Source organism: Pinus tabuliformis, chromosome 3_1 (genome assembly GCF_031772625.1).
Source record: "Pinus tabuliformis cultivar Carrire ecotype Pingquan chromosome 3_1, CPIR1, whole genome shotgun sequence".
Classification (NCBI taxonomy): Eukaryota; Viridiplantae; Streptophyta; class Pinopsida; order Pinales; family Pinaceae; genus Pinus; species Pinus tabuliformis.
Window position 1 is genome coordinate 444,787,733 of NC_142301.1, and position 13,914 is coordinate 444,801,646.

Sequence of the window (13,914 nt, forward strand, 5' to 3'; positions counted from 1 at the left end):
AATTTTGAGACTATACAAAGGTGGTGAGACAGGTGGAGAAATCCATTGATTTTTCCTCATTCCAAAGTTTCAGCTTTATCATATTCTAAATTAATTAAAATACATTTTAGGTAATTATTATGCCTTTCCCCAATAGGTATTATGCAACAGATTCTGATTTTACTGGATATTGATTTAGTAAAACAGGTAAAATATTAAAATATTTTAGGAAGTATAATTTTAAAAAATATTTTTTAAATTTTTATAAATTTTTATATTGATATTTATGTTTAATGTTATTGGCTGCAAGTTTGAAGATGTTATTGGAAAAAATTTTGTAACGTGTGCAACATAAATATCATTATAGATTTTCTATAAATGTTTTTAAAATTTGAACTTGCACAACATTAAAAAATTTGTACAATATCTAATTTTTTTTTTCAATTTAAGAATGAATTGGATATACGATGACATCATATTAATATAATTGAAAGTAACTTAGTTCTATAACAATTTGGCTACCACCAATTAGATCTTATTATAATAATAATAATATCCATTTTTAAGGTCACAGCCAAGCCAGACAGCAAATTGGTGTATGAGACTCCCTTGTTTGTGGGACAATGGTGTATGAGACTCCCTTGTTTGTGGGACAAAGGACCCATCTCCGCCACCAAATTGGTGTATGAGACCCCCTTGTTTGTGGGACAAGGGACCAAATTGGTGTATGAGACTCCCTTGTTTGTGGGACAAGGGACCCATCTCCGCGCAACAATTTCACTGCTAAGTCTACGAAGGCATACATGCTTTACCCCCCTATGGTTTTGAACCTATGACCTCTTAGGAGGAAACACATGCTCTTAACCAGTAGGCCCACTCAAACTGTATAATTATTATGCAAAATGAATGTACTTTCAGATATCTTTAAATCATTGAAAGTTTGATTTAATGTAAAGTTATAAATGACATCACCTCGGCTATAGAATTTGTCCACTAGTTTTTATATTAACTAGGTTTTGAGTGGTGACAGATATTTTATAAATCAATATTTTTATACAATGTGATGTGAAATAAAATTTTAATTTAAAAATTTATATTTTAAAATAATTGAATATATCAATATTAATGTTGATAAGTATCTAAAAAGAGAAGATAGATTTTAGAATTTAAATATTATATATATTTTTAAAATGCAATAAGATGTAATATTTTTCTTAAATTGTGATTCATTTTATTAAGTTGCATATATTTTATAAATGATAATTTATAATATTTTTTTTTTCTAAGTAAGTTTAATCTATTAATATGATACAAAAAAAGGGGATTACAGTGAGGCTTAGCCACAGAGGATCCAAGCCTCAATCATCACACAGTCATAATAATTATCTTTGACTGCCCCAACAGAGGGGAAACCAATCCAAAAAATATGAGTCCAAAAATAGCCCACACAGGGGTAACCAGTTTAATCACAGCATAATTGAGACATTTTAACTAGATCATAATTCTAACCTGAAGACACATAATACTAAACAACCGTCAGCATGACAAAACGTCCACCTACCAGACTCAACACTTGGCATTCAGTCTTCCGGGGCCAGTTCCTCTACAATCAGACACGCGTACTTGACCGAGTTGTCTTCCTCGTCCGACTCGCCACGTCCATGAGCTTGCTGGCCTCCCTCCATGCTACATGCTCCTACATGCGGTCGTGACGTGTCTCCTTGGCGACTACCAGAAGCCTGCATGTAACTGAGCTTGCCCTTCTCAACATGTTGACTGCCAGCAACAGCTTTGCCATGCATTCTGGTTCGACCTTCATCAGTGTCTCAATCGCCAGTGTTGTCCCTGCTCCTGTTGCTCGGTCTTGCTCTGTTCGCCTCCTCGGTGTGATCATCGAGAGGAGCAAGCGACTCAATTCTTCTGCGGTTCAGTGAGCTGCCGAATGAGAATTGCGTGGTGTGAGGAGCAGGGTGTGGAGGAAGGGGAAAGTTAGCAGTGCAGACTGTTGCATCTCCATGACCTGTGCTATGGAACCAGGCTCTGCCTCTGCCGCTTCGAGTGTTTGGGTAACGCCCCGCGAAACTGAGCGGGTTGGGGTTATCGGCAGAGGAGGCAGGGGAAGCTGAATCGAGGCTAGGCATTGCAGGTGATCGAGAGCTTCTGCCTCTTGTGCCCCCTCTTCTACTGTGCATACGATGGCGGACCATGGTGGGGAAGGGAACAAGGGGAGAATCAGTAGGGATTGTGGAGGAATTGACAGAGGAGCTATGCGGGGAATTTACAAAGGAGTAGTGGTCATGAGCAAGATTGCAGAGGTTGGTGTGGGAATGGTGGAATCCATTACCTAAATCGATACAGCTTAACAGCCAGCATCTACGGCCAGTGATGGTGCGCACATTCGGCTCTCCCGCCTGCGGAGGATAGACACAGTGAATCAGGGGGGGCAGAATAACAGAGAAATTCGCAGGCTCCATTGTTATGAGGGAAGTGGCTCTGCCTCGGCCTGTGCAGTCATTAAATGGCTCCTGCGAGGTGCCATGAATGCCATTCAGGGTGGCATGGGGGAAGTTGCAGGGGGCCATGTGGCCACCCCATCCGCCGCCTTGCCGTCTGTCATATTAATACCTGGGATGAACACCTGCATCCGGGTATGATAATTTGTAATATTAGTGTAACCTTATAAATTAAATGGTTATTTTAGAAGACATTTTACTTTAATAAAATTTAAAAAACATAAAAACTAACTAAAATTTAGCATTACTTTAAATTATTATTAATTATAAAAATAATTAATATAATTTAAACATATATACATTTTAAAAAACATGAAACATGATTCTTAATTATGGAGATTTATCTCACTTCACTATGGTGGAGATTCTTAATATGTAAATACATTTTGTTATAATACTATGGGCCAATACAACTAAATTTTAACATTACTTTAAATTATTATTAATTATAAAAAGAATTAATATAATTTCAACATATATATATTTAAAAAAACATGAAACATGATTCTTAACCATGGAGATTCATCTCACTTCACTATGGTGGAGATTTTTAATATGTAAATACGCATTGTTATAATAATATGGGCCAATACCATAGCTTAGCAATACCACATGCCCAAAAAGTCATAACTCACTTTATATGTCACTTGTTCATATAACATTTTTTTAATTAATCAATTAAATTAAAAGGGTGAGAAGGGTATAACAAATATTCCATTGAGATTAAATCCTTACAATCCACCTAATAATAATTGATAATTAAATTAAAATTTTGGAAACCATATTCCAAAATAGACACATCTATCCACATAATTAAAATATTTTTTAGTTACTTAATTGGCTTCAAAACCTCAAAATTTGGATTCTTGCAAATCTTGCTATCATCACTATCTTCTTGAGCCTATCAATATTCATTAATCATTTAACTTATATGACTAGCATAATCCAATAGGTATCAAAACACTTACCTCATCATACATCTCATATTCTCAAGACCAGAAAAATTATAAAAATCAACTAAATTGTAACTTTATTATAAATTACTATTATTGTTATAAAAAATTAAAATATTAGCTAAACATATATATACATTAAAGAAAAAATGTAACAATTAGACCATTATTCTATATATAAACATACCAAGATCAATGTGAATTTGATTTTTTAAATATCAAGATATTTATGTATTTTTTGTAATATATATTAAATTAGTTTTATGTTAATTCTAATATAATTATAATTATATTTTTTTCAACCACAAAAACATTTTAATCTTTCTTGATCAATATGAATTTGATTTTTTAAATATTAAAATATTTATGTATTTTTTTAATTCTAATATAATTATAATTATATTTTTGCTAACCACAAAAATATACATTTTAATTTTTCAATTCATAAGAAACTTATTCTTGAAAATTAAAATCACACTTCTAAAAAACAAAATGAATTTGTAACATAAAATTATATGTCATTAGTATGTGTTCTTTTGATACTCATTATATAAAAATATCACTTGTTTAATATCTAATACTTAATTTTTTATGCAAAATTTATAGCTTTACATATAAATAATGATCAAAATCCCGTATCATTTTACTAAAGGACAAGCGGAACCTACTCTGTAGCACTTGATTAATGTTTAGATTTGAAATGAAATATATGGTCGTGTGTATGAAGTTCATCGGTGTTTTGTTAAAACCCAAATTCCAACCAATGGCATGCAAGTACCTTTTCACCGAGGCAGTCGGAGATTTAAATATTTTGAATTTATTTCACACGTCTGCGAAGCGTTTTCTTAACTTCGGATCTTGCTCAAATTAAAGAAATTTTACACAACTTTTTTACATCGATGGAAAATATTGGCATTCTAACTGGACTGAACTCTAAACTGAAATAGAAACTGCTATCCATAACAATCTAAATGTGATCCATAAACCTTGAACCATTTTAATGTTACTTTTACAAAGAATAAGATATTAGAATTTTATGGATGACCTAAATTAATGGAATGATCCATAACCTTTGAACCATTTTAATGTCATTTTTACACAGAATAAGGTATTATAATTTTATGGTTTACTTAAATTAATGATAAAATATGGTGCAGTTTAATTTATATATGAAATATTTTTTTATTGAAATTTAAAAATATAATTATAGATAAAATTGTGATTTTTTATTATTTAAAATATATTTTTGAATGTATAAATGAATTACTCAAGTTTTATTTCTGTCATATTTTCATTAAAATTAATTAGAATTTTTTTTATTTTATTTTTTTTTTAAATATTTTTTTGTTTATAGTGTGAGAGAGAGAAAATGAATGAATGAATGAATGATATTTTAACATCCATGACACTAAGAAAAGTGCATGGGACTACGAGCTTCCTTTGCCTTTTGCAATGCAATTATTTTCTTACTCAAATTGATGATGAGTTGACCCAACTTTCTAATAGTCCCCTCGCTAAAAATACAATACCAAGGAAAGAATTGATGCTAAAACACAGTGTTCCACGGGGACTCGCCCCCCCCCCCCTAGGGGTCTAGTTTCCTCGCTCCCCCGTGCTCCGAGGACTTGGGGATGAGTAGGGGACGTTTCCCCACACTCCCAAAATGGAGGAAACTCAGGGGGACGTGCCAGGGAAACGTTTCCCTTCCCTGAGGGGGCGTTTCCAAAAAAGGGGACGTGGGGGGACGTGAGGGAGCGTGGGGGGACGAGAGGGGGCGAGAGGGGGACGAGAGGGGGCGTGGGGGGGCGTTAATGAATTAAAAACCATTTTTATTAATTAAACCCTGAATTTAATCTTTAATTAAGAGTTAATAACTTAATTAGCGTTTAGGGTTTTGGAAAATGGCGGGAAATGGCGGTTTCATGTTATAAAAAAGGCACCCTCGACCATGAACAACACACAGCCTTTGCAAGTTCGCTCCACTCACTGTTTCACAGTCACTGTTTGGATTTCTGTCGTCCGATTTCTCTCTGGTCGAGCGTCCTACTGTCTACAAGTTGAAGCAGCAGCTCCCATCGTGCGAGCAGCACCTCCCTGAGCAGCGCTGCGTGTTGAGGAGCGGACTGCTACAGCCTACAATTTAACGGGTTAGTAACGAATCTCGGCGTAATTTTTGATTGATATCTTCATGGATGTCGGCTACAGTATATCTTAGTGCCCCTTCTAAATCTGTCTGTCTTCTCCTCTGTATTAAAAACGTATTAAAATTTTTAATACGTTTCAGCTGTGATATCATCCAAGTTATGGATAGCCCCGCACAGGAAATTAAGTTATTAACCCATCTGTCTATCTTCAATTTTAATCTGTCTGTCTTCTTCAATTTTAAGAAAAGTGAAAAAAATCAACTGTGTGCCCAGTCATTTTGGATGGACGTGATATATAATATTATGCAGGGTTTCCGTTTCATATGACTGCCTTGTCTAGACTCTACGGCCATTTTAATTTTTTTATGCTCTCTAGCTGTCAAGAACATATGACCCTGTTCCATTGCCTCAGACCCAACATATACCTGCTGCGAAAGCCACACAATAAATTCAGCGATGTAAATTTTTCCAAAAAAATGGCCTTGTGCTGTCTTTTGGTTTCAACCAGCGTTATTTTAGAGGGTCAGTATCATGGAAATCCGAAATTTGCTGGACCATATAGCACGTAGAGCCAGAGGTAAAAAATTGGTGCCACGTCATGATCCCCTTGTTCGTATGTCAAACAGATTAGATCTTTTCTCTATCCCTGCCGCAACCTTTTTATTAATATAGATCTTACCCGTTTCTGTTTAAAAAAAAAAATAGAACAAATTATTGTCGTGCGAACAAGTCAATTACCCACGCTGCACGCATATGTGGTGGAGCTAAATACTGAAAATAGTAAATACTATGGGCAGCAAGAAATCTCAGGAATGTCGTTATATTATTATATATGAATTTATACAGTTACAAAATTTAGTAATATTGTGATGCTGGAATTGCTTGCATCTCGTAGCAATTATGCTCAAATATTGAAAAATGATGTGGAGTTTATGCTAACTGTTAATGGATTGCTAGAAAAGGTCTATTCACAGTTTTCAGTATTTGATACCCTATTTTAAATGAACATTCAAATAAACAGATCAGCATTATCATATTTAGATATAAGTGAGTCAAGCAGGCTTCATAACAGGAAAAAGGCTTTCAAGTTTCAGTGTGTAAGGTTTAAATTCAGAAAGGCCTAGGTAGGTGAGGAAAGAATACTGTGAAGTGAAATGCATTTAGTGCTTCCTCATTAGTGGGCGAGATAACTAACAATCACTTTGCAGGAAACTCCCTTCTTCTAATCTAACTTACTCCAAAATCTGTTTAACGAACCATTGATTACCTCCATAATTTCTGTGAAGTTTCAGGTGCAGTAGTAATCCATAATTTCTGTGAAGTTTCAGGTACAATAGTAAGTTAATTTAATTTACACAGAGCACAGTTGCTCAGCGTGAATTCTCAGGTCTGAAAATTATTTTCACCCCTGAAATACACTGCTAGTTTGAAGTTTGAACTGCATGGCATTGCTCTAATAAGGTAGACAAATTTGAAATTATCCATGCCATCGTTGGTCACCCAAGTTGGTTTGCAGATGGTCATCCTGCAGTCAATGTCATTTGATAGTAAACTCAAAACTGTCAGAAACTCTTTCATGTGTTCTTCTCATCTCTCCTGGAACTAAAACTCTTCTTTCAGCATATGGTGTACTGTCTATATTATATATAATAATAATATAACAAACTTTCTAGCTGTTGGATCCAATACAGCTGGACAACCCATTGTAGTTGCCCCTTCCACTGCCAATGCAGTCTTCCTGATCTGTTCATTTACTTTTTCATAGAATTCAGTGGCTACCTTATCAAGCTGAAGCTCTCCCTCTGTCTGACCAAAATCTATAGTGTGCCACTGTGCTGCACCTCATAAAAATCTGTAATTTGGTAGTTTACTTCTTCCATGCCACCTTTAGGCTTTTTCTACCAAAAATGGGCTCATCACTATTCTTCTACGAAGGACAGTTCTCTCTTTGTTTAAGTTTTCTTCTAAGAAGGATTGTGTAAATTACTAAATTTTCAAATTCATTGCTTTCTTGCTCCAGGAATTCTTTAACTCAAGGAATTCTTTAATTGTTTTAAATTAAAACTGTTTTAAAATTGAAACTGTTTTTGTTTATAATTTTTTACTGTATTAAAATTTAATTTCTATTTTAATTTTTTTTCTTGTGAATTAAAAAAAAAAAAATCAGTGTTCAAAACTTGAAAACTTCAATGTGTGTGGCATGTGCTGTGGTTGTAATGTTTCTAATTTTTTTTTTTAATTTTTTTTTTCATTTCAGGTTGCAACCTACAGGCTGCAACTTACATTTTGACTTGTCATTCAACTTGCAACTTACAAAGTTACAAGTTACAACTATGAGTCAAAGTCAAACTTCTTCTGGAAACAGTGACAGTAGCTACCACTGTAGTGAGCCACATGATGCAGAAGAAGAAGTTGAAAGTGGTCACAAGGGGGCAAGATACCAGAATAGGCATGGTGTAGATTCTGGAGGCCCGCCAAGAGAGCTGGAAAAATTTGCAAAGGGGACATTTAATCCTCTAAAACCACTTCTAATCTATGCAACTAGACTGCCGAAAAAGAATCCAAAAGTTGGTGGTGGCTCACATGATTGGGTCTGCAATATTTGTGGGCATCACTTTGTTGGCAGCTATGCCAGGGTGAAGCAACACATTTTGGCTATTACATGTAAAGGAGTGAATATGTGTCCCTCAAAGAACCTGGATTCAACTCTGAGAAAGCAACTTTGGAGACTAGAAAGGGCATCCACTGGAAAAGGATTGTTCTCTAGTAAACGTATTGATCCATCTACAAACATTCCTCCATCCAGTGCTTCATCAAAAAAGACAAAGGTTTCCACTGGTGCATCTCGTTCTTCTGCAATGGGTGGTACTGGTACAGTGTCTGGGATGTACAACATTCTAGATCGAGATGACAAAAATGATGCAATTGGAAAATTTCTTTTTGCTAATGGGATTCCCTTCCATGTTGTTCATTCTCCTTATTACAAGGAAATGGTCCAAGCAATTGAAAAAATAGGGCCTTCATATGTACCACCCAGAGAACATAAACTACAAACAACAATTTTGGATAGACAAGTGTCCAAAATTAATATGCAGAAAGAGAGAATGAGACAAACATGGTTGAGGTTTGGTTGCTCTATTGTTATGGATGGATGGACTGACATCCGAAAACGCCCACTAATCAACATCATAGTGACATCTTCAGAAGGTCCATTCTTTCTTAAAGTTGTTGACTGTTCTGGAAAGCGCAAGGATGCATCTTTCCAATTTGAGCTTCTTCGAGAAGCTATAGAGGATGTTGGGCCTGATAGTGTGGTGCAGGTTGTGACAGATGCAACAACAGTTTGTAGATCAGCTGGGTTATTGATTCAAAACAGGTATCAACACATTTTTTGGACTCCTTGTTGTGTGCATGCACTCAATAATGCACTGAAGGACATTGGCAAGATTTAGTGGATATCAGACTTGGTGTCAGTGGCAAGAGATGTGCAGATGTTTATCTGCAACCACCACACCTCCTTGGCTATGTACAGGGCTCACACGAGGAAGGAATTCCTCAAGCCCACTGATACTAGATATGCTAGCTATTTTCTGACATTAGAGAGGATGATAGAGGTAGAAGCACCTCTACAATCCTTGGTTGTGAGTTTAGAGTGGGGAAGGTGGTCAGAATCAAAGACAGATACCGGGAAGAAGGTTAGGCTTCAGGTGTTGGACAATGATTGGTGGGCAGATTGTTCTTATTTGGTGTCATTCTTAGGCCCTATTGTGGAGGTCATTCGTTACACAGATTCAGATACTCCTAGTCTTGGAGAAATTTATGAGACCTTTGATAGCATGTGGGGTCATGTGAAGGTAGCCATTCAGCAGAGGGATCCCTCATTAGAGTTCTATACTTCCCAGATTCGACCCATCATTCAGCGTAGGTGGGATCGCATGAACACACCTTTGCACATGGAAGCATATGCATTAAACCCAAAATGGTATGTTGAGAGACCTAGGAGGGTGCCTCATATTGATGATCCAGAGGTAAAGAAAGGCTTCTTAGATGCAATTGCAAAGATGTACAGTGAGGAGCAGGGGTCAAAATTTCGAAGACAGTTTGTTCAGTTTGCATCTCTTAGTGGGCCCTTCAACACACATGGTGCTCGGGAAGATCGCATAGATCTAGCCCAAGATGACCCAATTGGTTGGTGGAGGATGCATGGGGATGATGCTCCAGAGCTCAAAGATCTAGCCATGCATTTGTTGTCTCAGATTGCTAGTTCCTCTGCAACAGAGAGGAATTGGTCCACATATAGCTTCATCCACTCTATCAAGAGGAACAAGTTTACCTCTAGAAGAGCGAAGAAGTTAGTTGTTGTGCGTAGTGCCCTACATCTTGAGCATAGGAAGACACCTGAGTATTTGAAGGGACCAGCAACACGATGGGATGTTGATCCAGAGGATGATGCACAGGTAGATATGGAGGAGAGACTTGATGAGAGACAGATGGGGTTGGTTGGTGTGCCACTTAGCATGTTTGAGAATGCTAGTGATTCAGATTCAGATGGTGATATGGTTGATCCTGATTTATTCATGCAGCAGCTGGATGCAGAGACTAGCGGGGCATTACCTTGAGGCTTGAGCATTACCTTGAGGCATATTTTGCATTATGCTTGTTTATCTTTTGATATGTTGATGTTCTCAGTTCTTATCATTTGTGTTATCAGTTATTCAGATTCTCACTCTATAAAATTTTGACTCTTGATGTATCAGACTTGACTTTAAAAGTTTAATCTTTTATAATTCTATAAAATTTGGACTCTTGATGTATGATGTATCAAACTTTACTTTTATAATTTTAAATTTTTATGTTAATACTGAATATTCGCTGTTCAATATTCGATGTTCATAGTAGGATACTAGGAAGTGGAACATCAATATGGTTTAAACTTTAAACTTTAATGATTTAATCATAATGTATGGTCATTGATGTATGATTATAAATTAGAATTTTAAATTTATTATTTTATATGATATTATAAATTTGGATAATGTCAATTGATATTCATATCAATGATCATGCTTTGCAGCTTTTCAATTCAAACCAAATTGTCATATTGGACTCAATTAATAAATTATATTTTATATTTATAAATTTTTAAGACCTTCACGCTCCCCACGTTTCCTAAAAAATGGTAGGGAGCTTTTGCATAGGCCGCTCCCGCGACCCCTCGCTCCCTCGCCCCCTAGTCCCAGAACCTTGGTGGAACATTGCTAAAACACTACGATAATTGTCCCTGATGTCTCTGAAAGCCTCACATTCAAAAATGAAATGCTTTCCCGATTCCACTTCTCAAAAGTGTAAAAAGTACACATGGATTCTTCTCAAGGTTCTTTAGGTCTCTTCCACCATCCTGTTTCACCCCTGAGTTAGTTCTTAATTGAGCAATAAAAATCTTTGCTCTCCAATGAATGCCTCATATACACTTACAAAACTTCTCCATAACAAAATTTTTTGCCCCGTGTAAATTTAAGAAACTTCTTCATAACAAAATTCTTCAACTTCTTGCTATTTATAAAACATACAATGAAGTAAATATTCCATTTATTCATCTATCTAAAAAAGATTAACTTGATTCACTACCTGGTCTGACTATAGGCTTTAAATAGATGCCAATCTCTACTGACGGGTAAAGGGCAACAACCTGGATTTAAAGAGACGGCCTACCAGAATCCTCGGATCTCCTCTATCGGCCCAAAATGAACTTTGTTTTGATCAACGCCATTAAGAGGATGTTGTGGTGTGTTGTGCAGAGTCGGAAAATTTTGCACCGTGTTGTAGGCGAGACCACTCTGCCTCCACGTTCAATGGATCATACTCAGCTTCAACCAAATCTAGACGTACCGTATTGTAGACGAGACCACTCTGCCTCCACGTGCAATGGATCATACTCGGCTTCAACCAAATCTAGAGCCCAGTCTGTTTCCATTTAATTTATTTATGTGCCTTGCATTTACATTTCGCTTAACCAAAAGTTCTTTTTCTTTTTTTTTTATTAAGAAAATCAGGAAAAATTGGAATTTTATTTTTTTAATTATTTAAAAAAATAGTTTGGGAAAGTTATAGTTGTAAAAACCTAGAGTTTTAAAAATTACTAGGAAGTTAATCATATAATTTAAATAATATAATATAATATTGCAACATTTTTTCCATAGTAGATTAGAGAATACTTTTGGACAAAACTCCAAAAATTTTATAATACTTAAAAAATAATTTAAAATTTTTAAATTTAATTATATAATTTTTAAAATAATATATTAAAATTTATTTATTTATTATTACTAAAATACATAGTTATAAGGGTATTGAGATCAAGTACAAGAAGCTCCGAGCCTCCTGGGAGCTGGGGAGCTTCAACAGGTACTTTGGAGCAGGGGTTTCATTTGAACCGATTTTGACATTTTGGGAGCTTAACTGCAATGAATAAGTACAAACTCAGGGCTCCAAAACCCTCGGGAGCTTTGACGGGTTCTTTGGAGCAGGAGTTTCACTGGAACCGATTTTGACATTTTGGGAGCTTAACTGCAATGAATAAGTACAAACTTAGGTGTATTTGACCTTGCCAGCGTTGATGCTGCTTAAATTAATGGAACTATGTGAATGGAAGGGTATGCCATGAGTTTAGATTTGGATATGGGTCTGGAAACAACTATTTATGGAAAACCCTTTTATCCAAATGAAGATGAGGTGTCTGACCAATCTTGATCTTTGTCATTGGAAAGCTATTCATTCTCTTCATGTATGAGGATGGCCAATGGATATAAAAGAATTTAGGAAGATTGTTGGCCACTGGCAAAACTATCATTATCCCTTGAGCTGAATGGACAAAAGATGGAATACTAAAGGGAAAAAAATAGTTGAAATTATGAAATATAAATATTATTAAAAAAACAATTTTTAATTTAGTTTTCATATTTATTTAATTATAAAATATATATTAACTTGGAAATTTATAATTTATTATACAAACTCTTTTTAAAATAACATTGGATTTAAATTCTATTGTTTTAAATTTTTTTAATTACTATTAATATATATTTTATTTTTTCTTATTTCTATTATAATTAGATGTAATATATGTAATATTGGTGAGGTTACATCAATGGCGAAGAATTGAACCAATGACTTACATATAGGGTTGCATGAAATCACTTAATAATCCAGTTGCTCGGAAGGAATTTGATTGAGACATTGTTGATAGATTAATATTTTGATTTTTTTTTGGCAATGTTTCAAAGTTCAATCTTTTACATATTTCTTTGCAAGATGGAATTTGATTGGTAAGTTTTTGATGGAAATAAATAATTTTTTTAATATATATTAAATTTTAATATATAATATTATTGTCGCTCCCAACTTGGGGTTTCCTGTAAATTGAGGCAATACTTCTAACCGTGCCGGATACTCGTTCTCATGTATGCGTACCAAAAACTTGTGCAACATAGCTAAAATATGATGTTATAATTTCTGTATAGATAATATTATAATTAAAAAAAAATAGAAATATTTAATTAAACATTACAATTTAATTTAAAAACTATTAGAAATAGATAAGATATGAAGTGGTTCATATTTATATTAACCATTTTGGTTTAATAATAATTAAATTTATGTTAATTATTAATAATAATTATAATTTAATTTATTCACTAAGAAGAAAAAATTATTTGTTCAAATATAATTAAGTTAATTAGTGGTTAAATTGTAAATAATAAAATTATATTTATTTAAATATTAAAAAAAGACTAGTTTAATTTATAGATGAAATAGTATTTTTTACAAGAATCTTGTGATACAATTTCAACCAAGAATGTGATTTTTTGTTAGTTAAAATATTTTTTTGAATGCAATGTGATTTTTTTCTTTTTAAAATACCTAATTTAAACATTGGGCAAATTCATGAACATAAAACACAATTCCCCAAAAGTCTTTAGCAACAACTGAAGTTTTTAAAAAACTTTGCATGATTTTGGCTGAAATTAATAAAAAAAAAATGTTGTAAAAAAAGTCATTTCTTGTATAAGTTAAAGTACGCCTTAAAAAAATAATAAATAATATTTTAAAATTTTCTAAAACCAGTGATAATTTAATTTATAATATATATGTGGAAATGTTTTATTTTGAAATATCAAATTTTAAGATTAAAATGCAATTTATTTATATATTTAATTATCAAAGCTTTTCATGGTCATATAAAGAAAAAAATAAAACTATCTTGAACACACAATCTGTTGGTTGAGATAATATCTCAACCACACACCAAACTATGGAAACCACTCC

The 13,914-nt window shown here is 34.1% G+C and overlaps 1 protein-coding gene across 1 annotated transcript; it reads left to right on the forward strand.

The window, feature by feature from the left end:
* The first annotated feature begins 7,922 nt into the window (after nt 1-7,922).
* LOC149187659 (uncharacterized) lies at nt 7,923-12,061 on the forward strand. The gene is made up of 4 exons (XM_089409727.1): nt 7,923-8,615; nt 8,835-8,965; nt 9,122-9,877; nt 11,929-12,061. The coding sequence occupies exons 1-4, from the start codon at nt 7,923-7,925 to the stop codon at nt 12,059-12,061; spliced, it is 1,713 nt and encodes a 570-aa protein (XP_089265853.1).
* Nucleotides 12,062-13,914: the final 1,853 nt, after the last annotated feature.

Excerpts from the sequence above, each read along its gene's own strand:
- LOC149187659 (XM_089409727.1), top strand. The coding sequence starts at position 7,923 with ATGAGTCAAAGTCAAACTTCTTCTGGAAACAGTGACAGTAGCTACCAC. Across the intron at positions 8,616-8,834 it reads AAAAAATAGGGCCTTCATAT|CGCAAGGATGCATCTTTCCA; the intron begins GTACCACCCAGA and ends TGTTCTGGAAAG. Across the intron at positions 9,878-11,928 it reads TCTGCAACAGAGAGGAATTG|TTATAAGGGTATTGAGATCA; the intron begins GTCCACATATAG and ends TAAAATACATAG.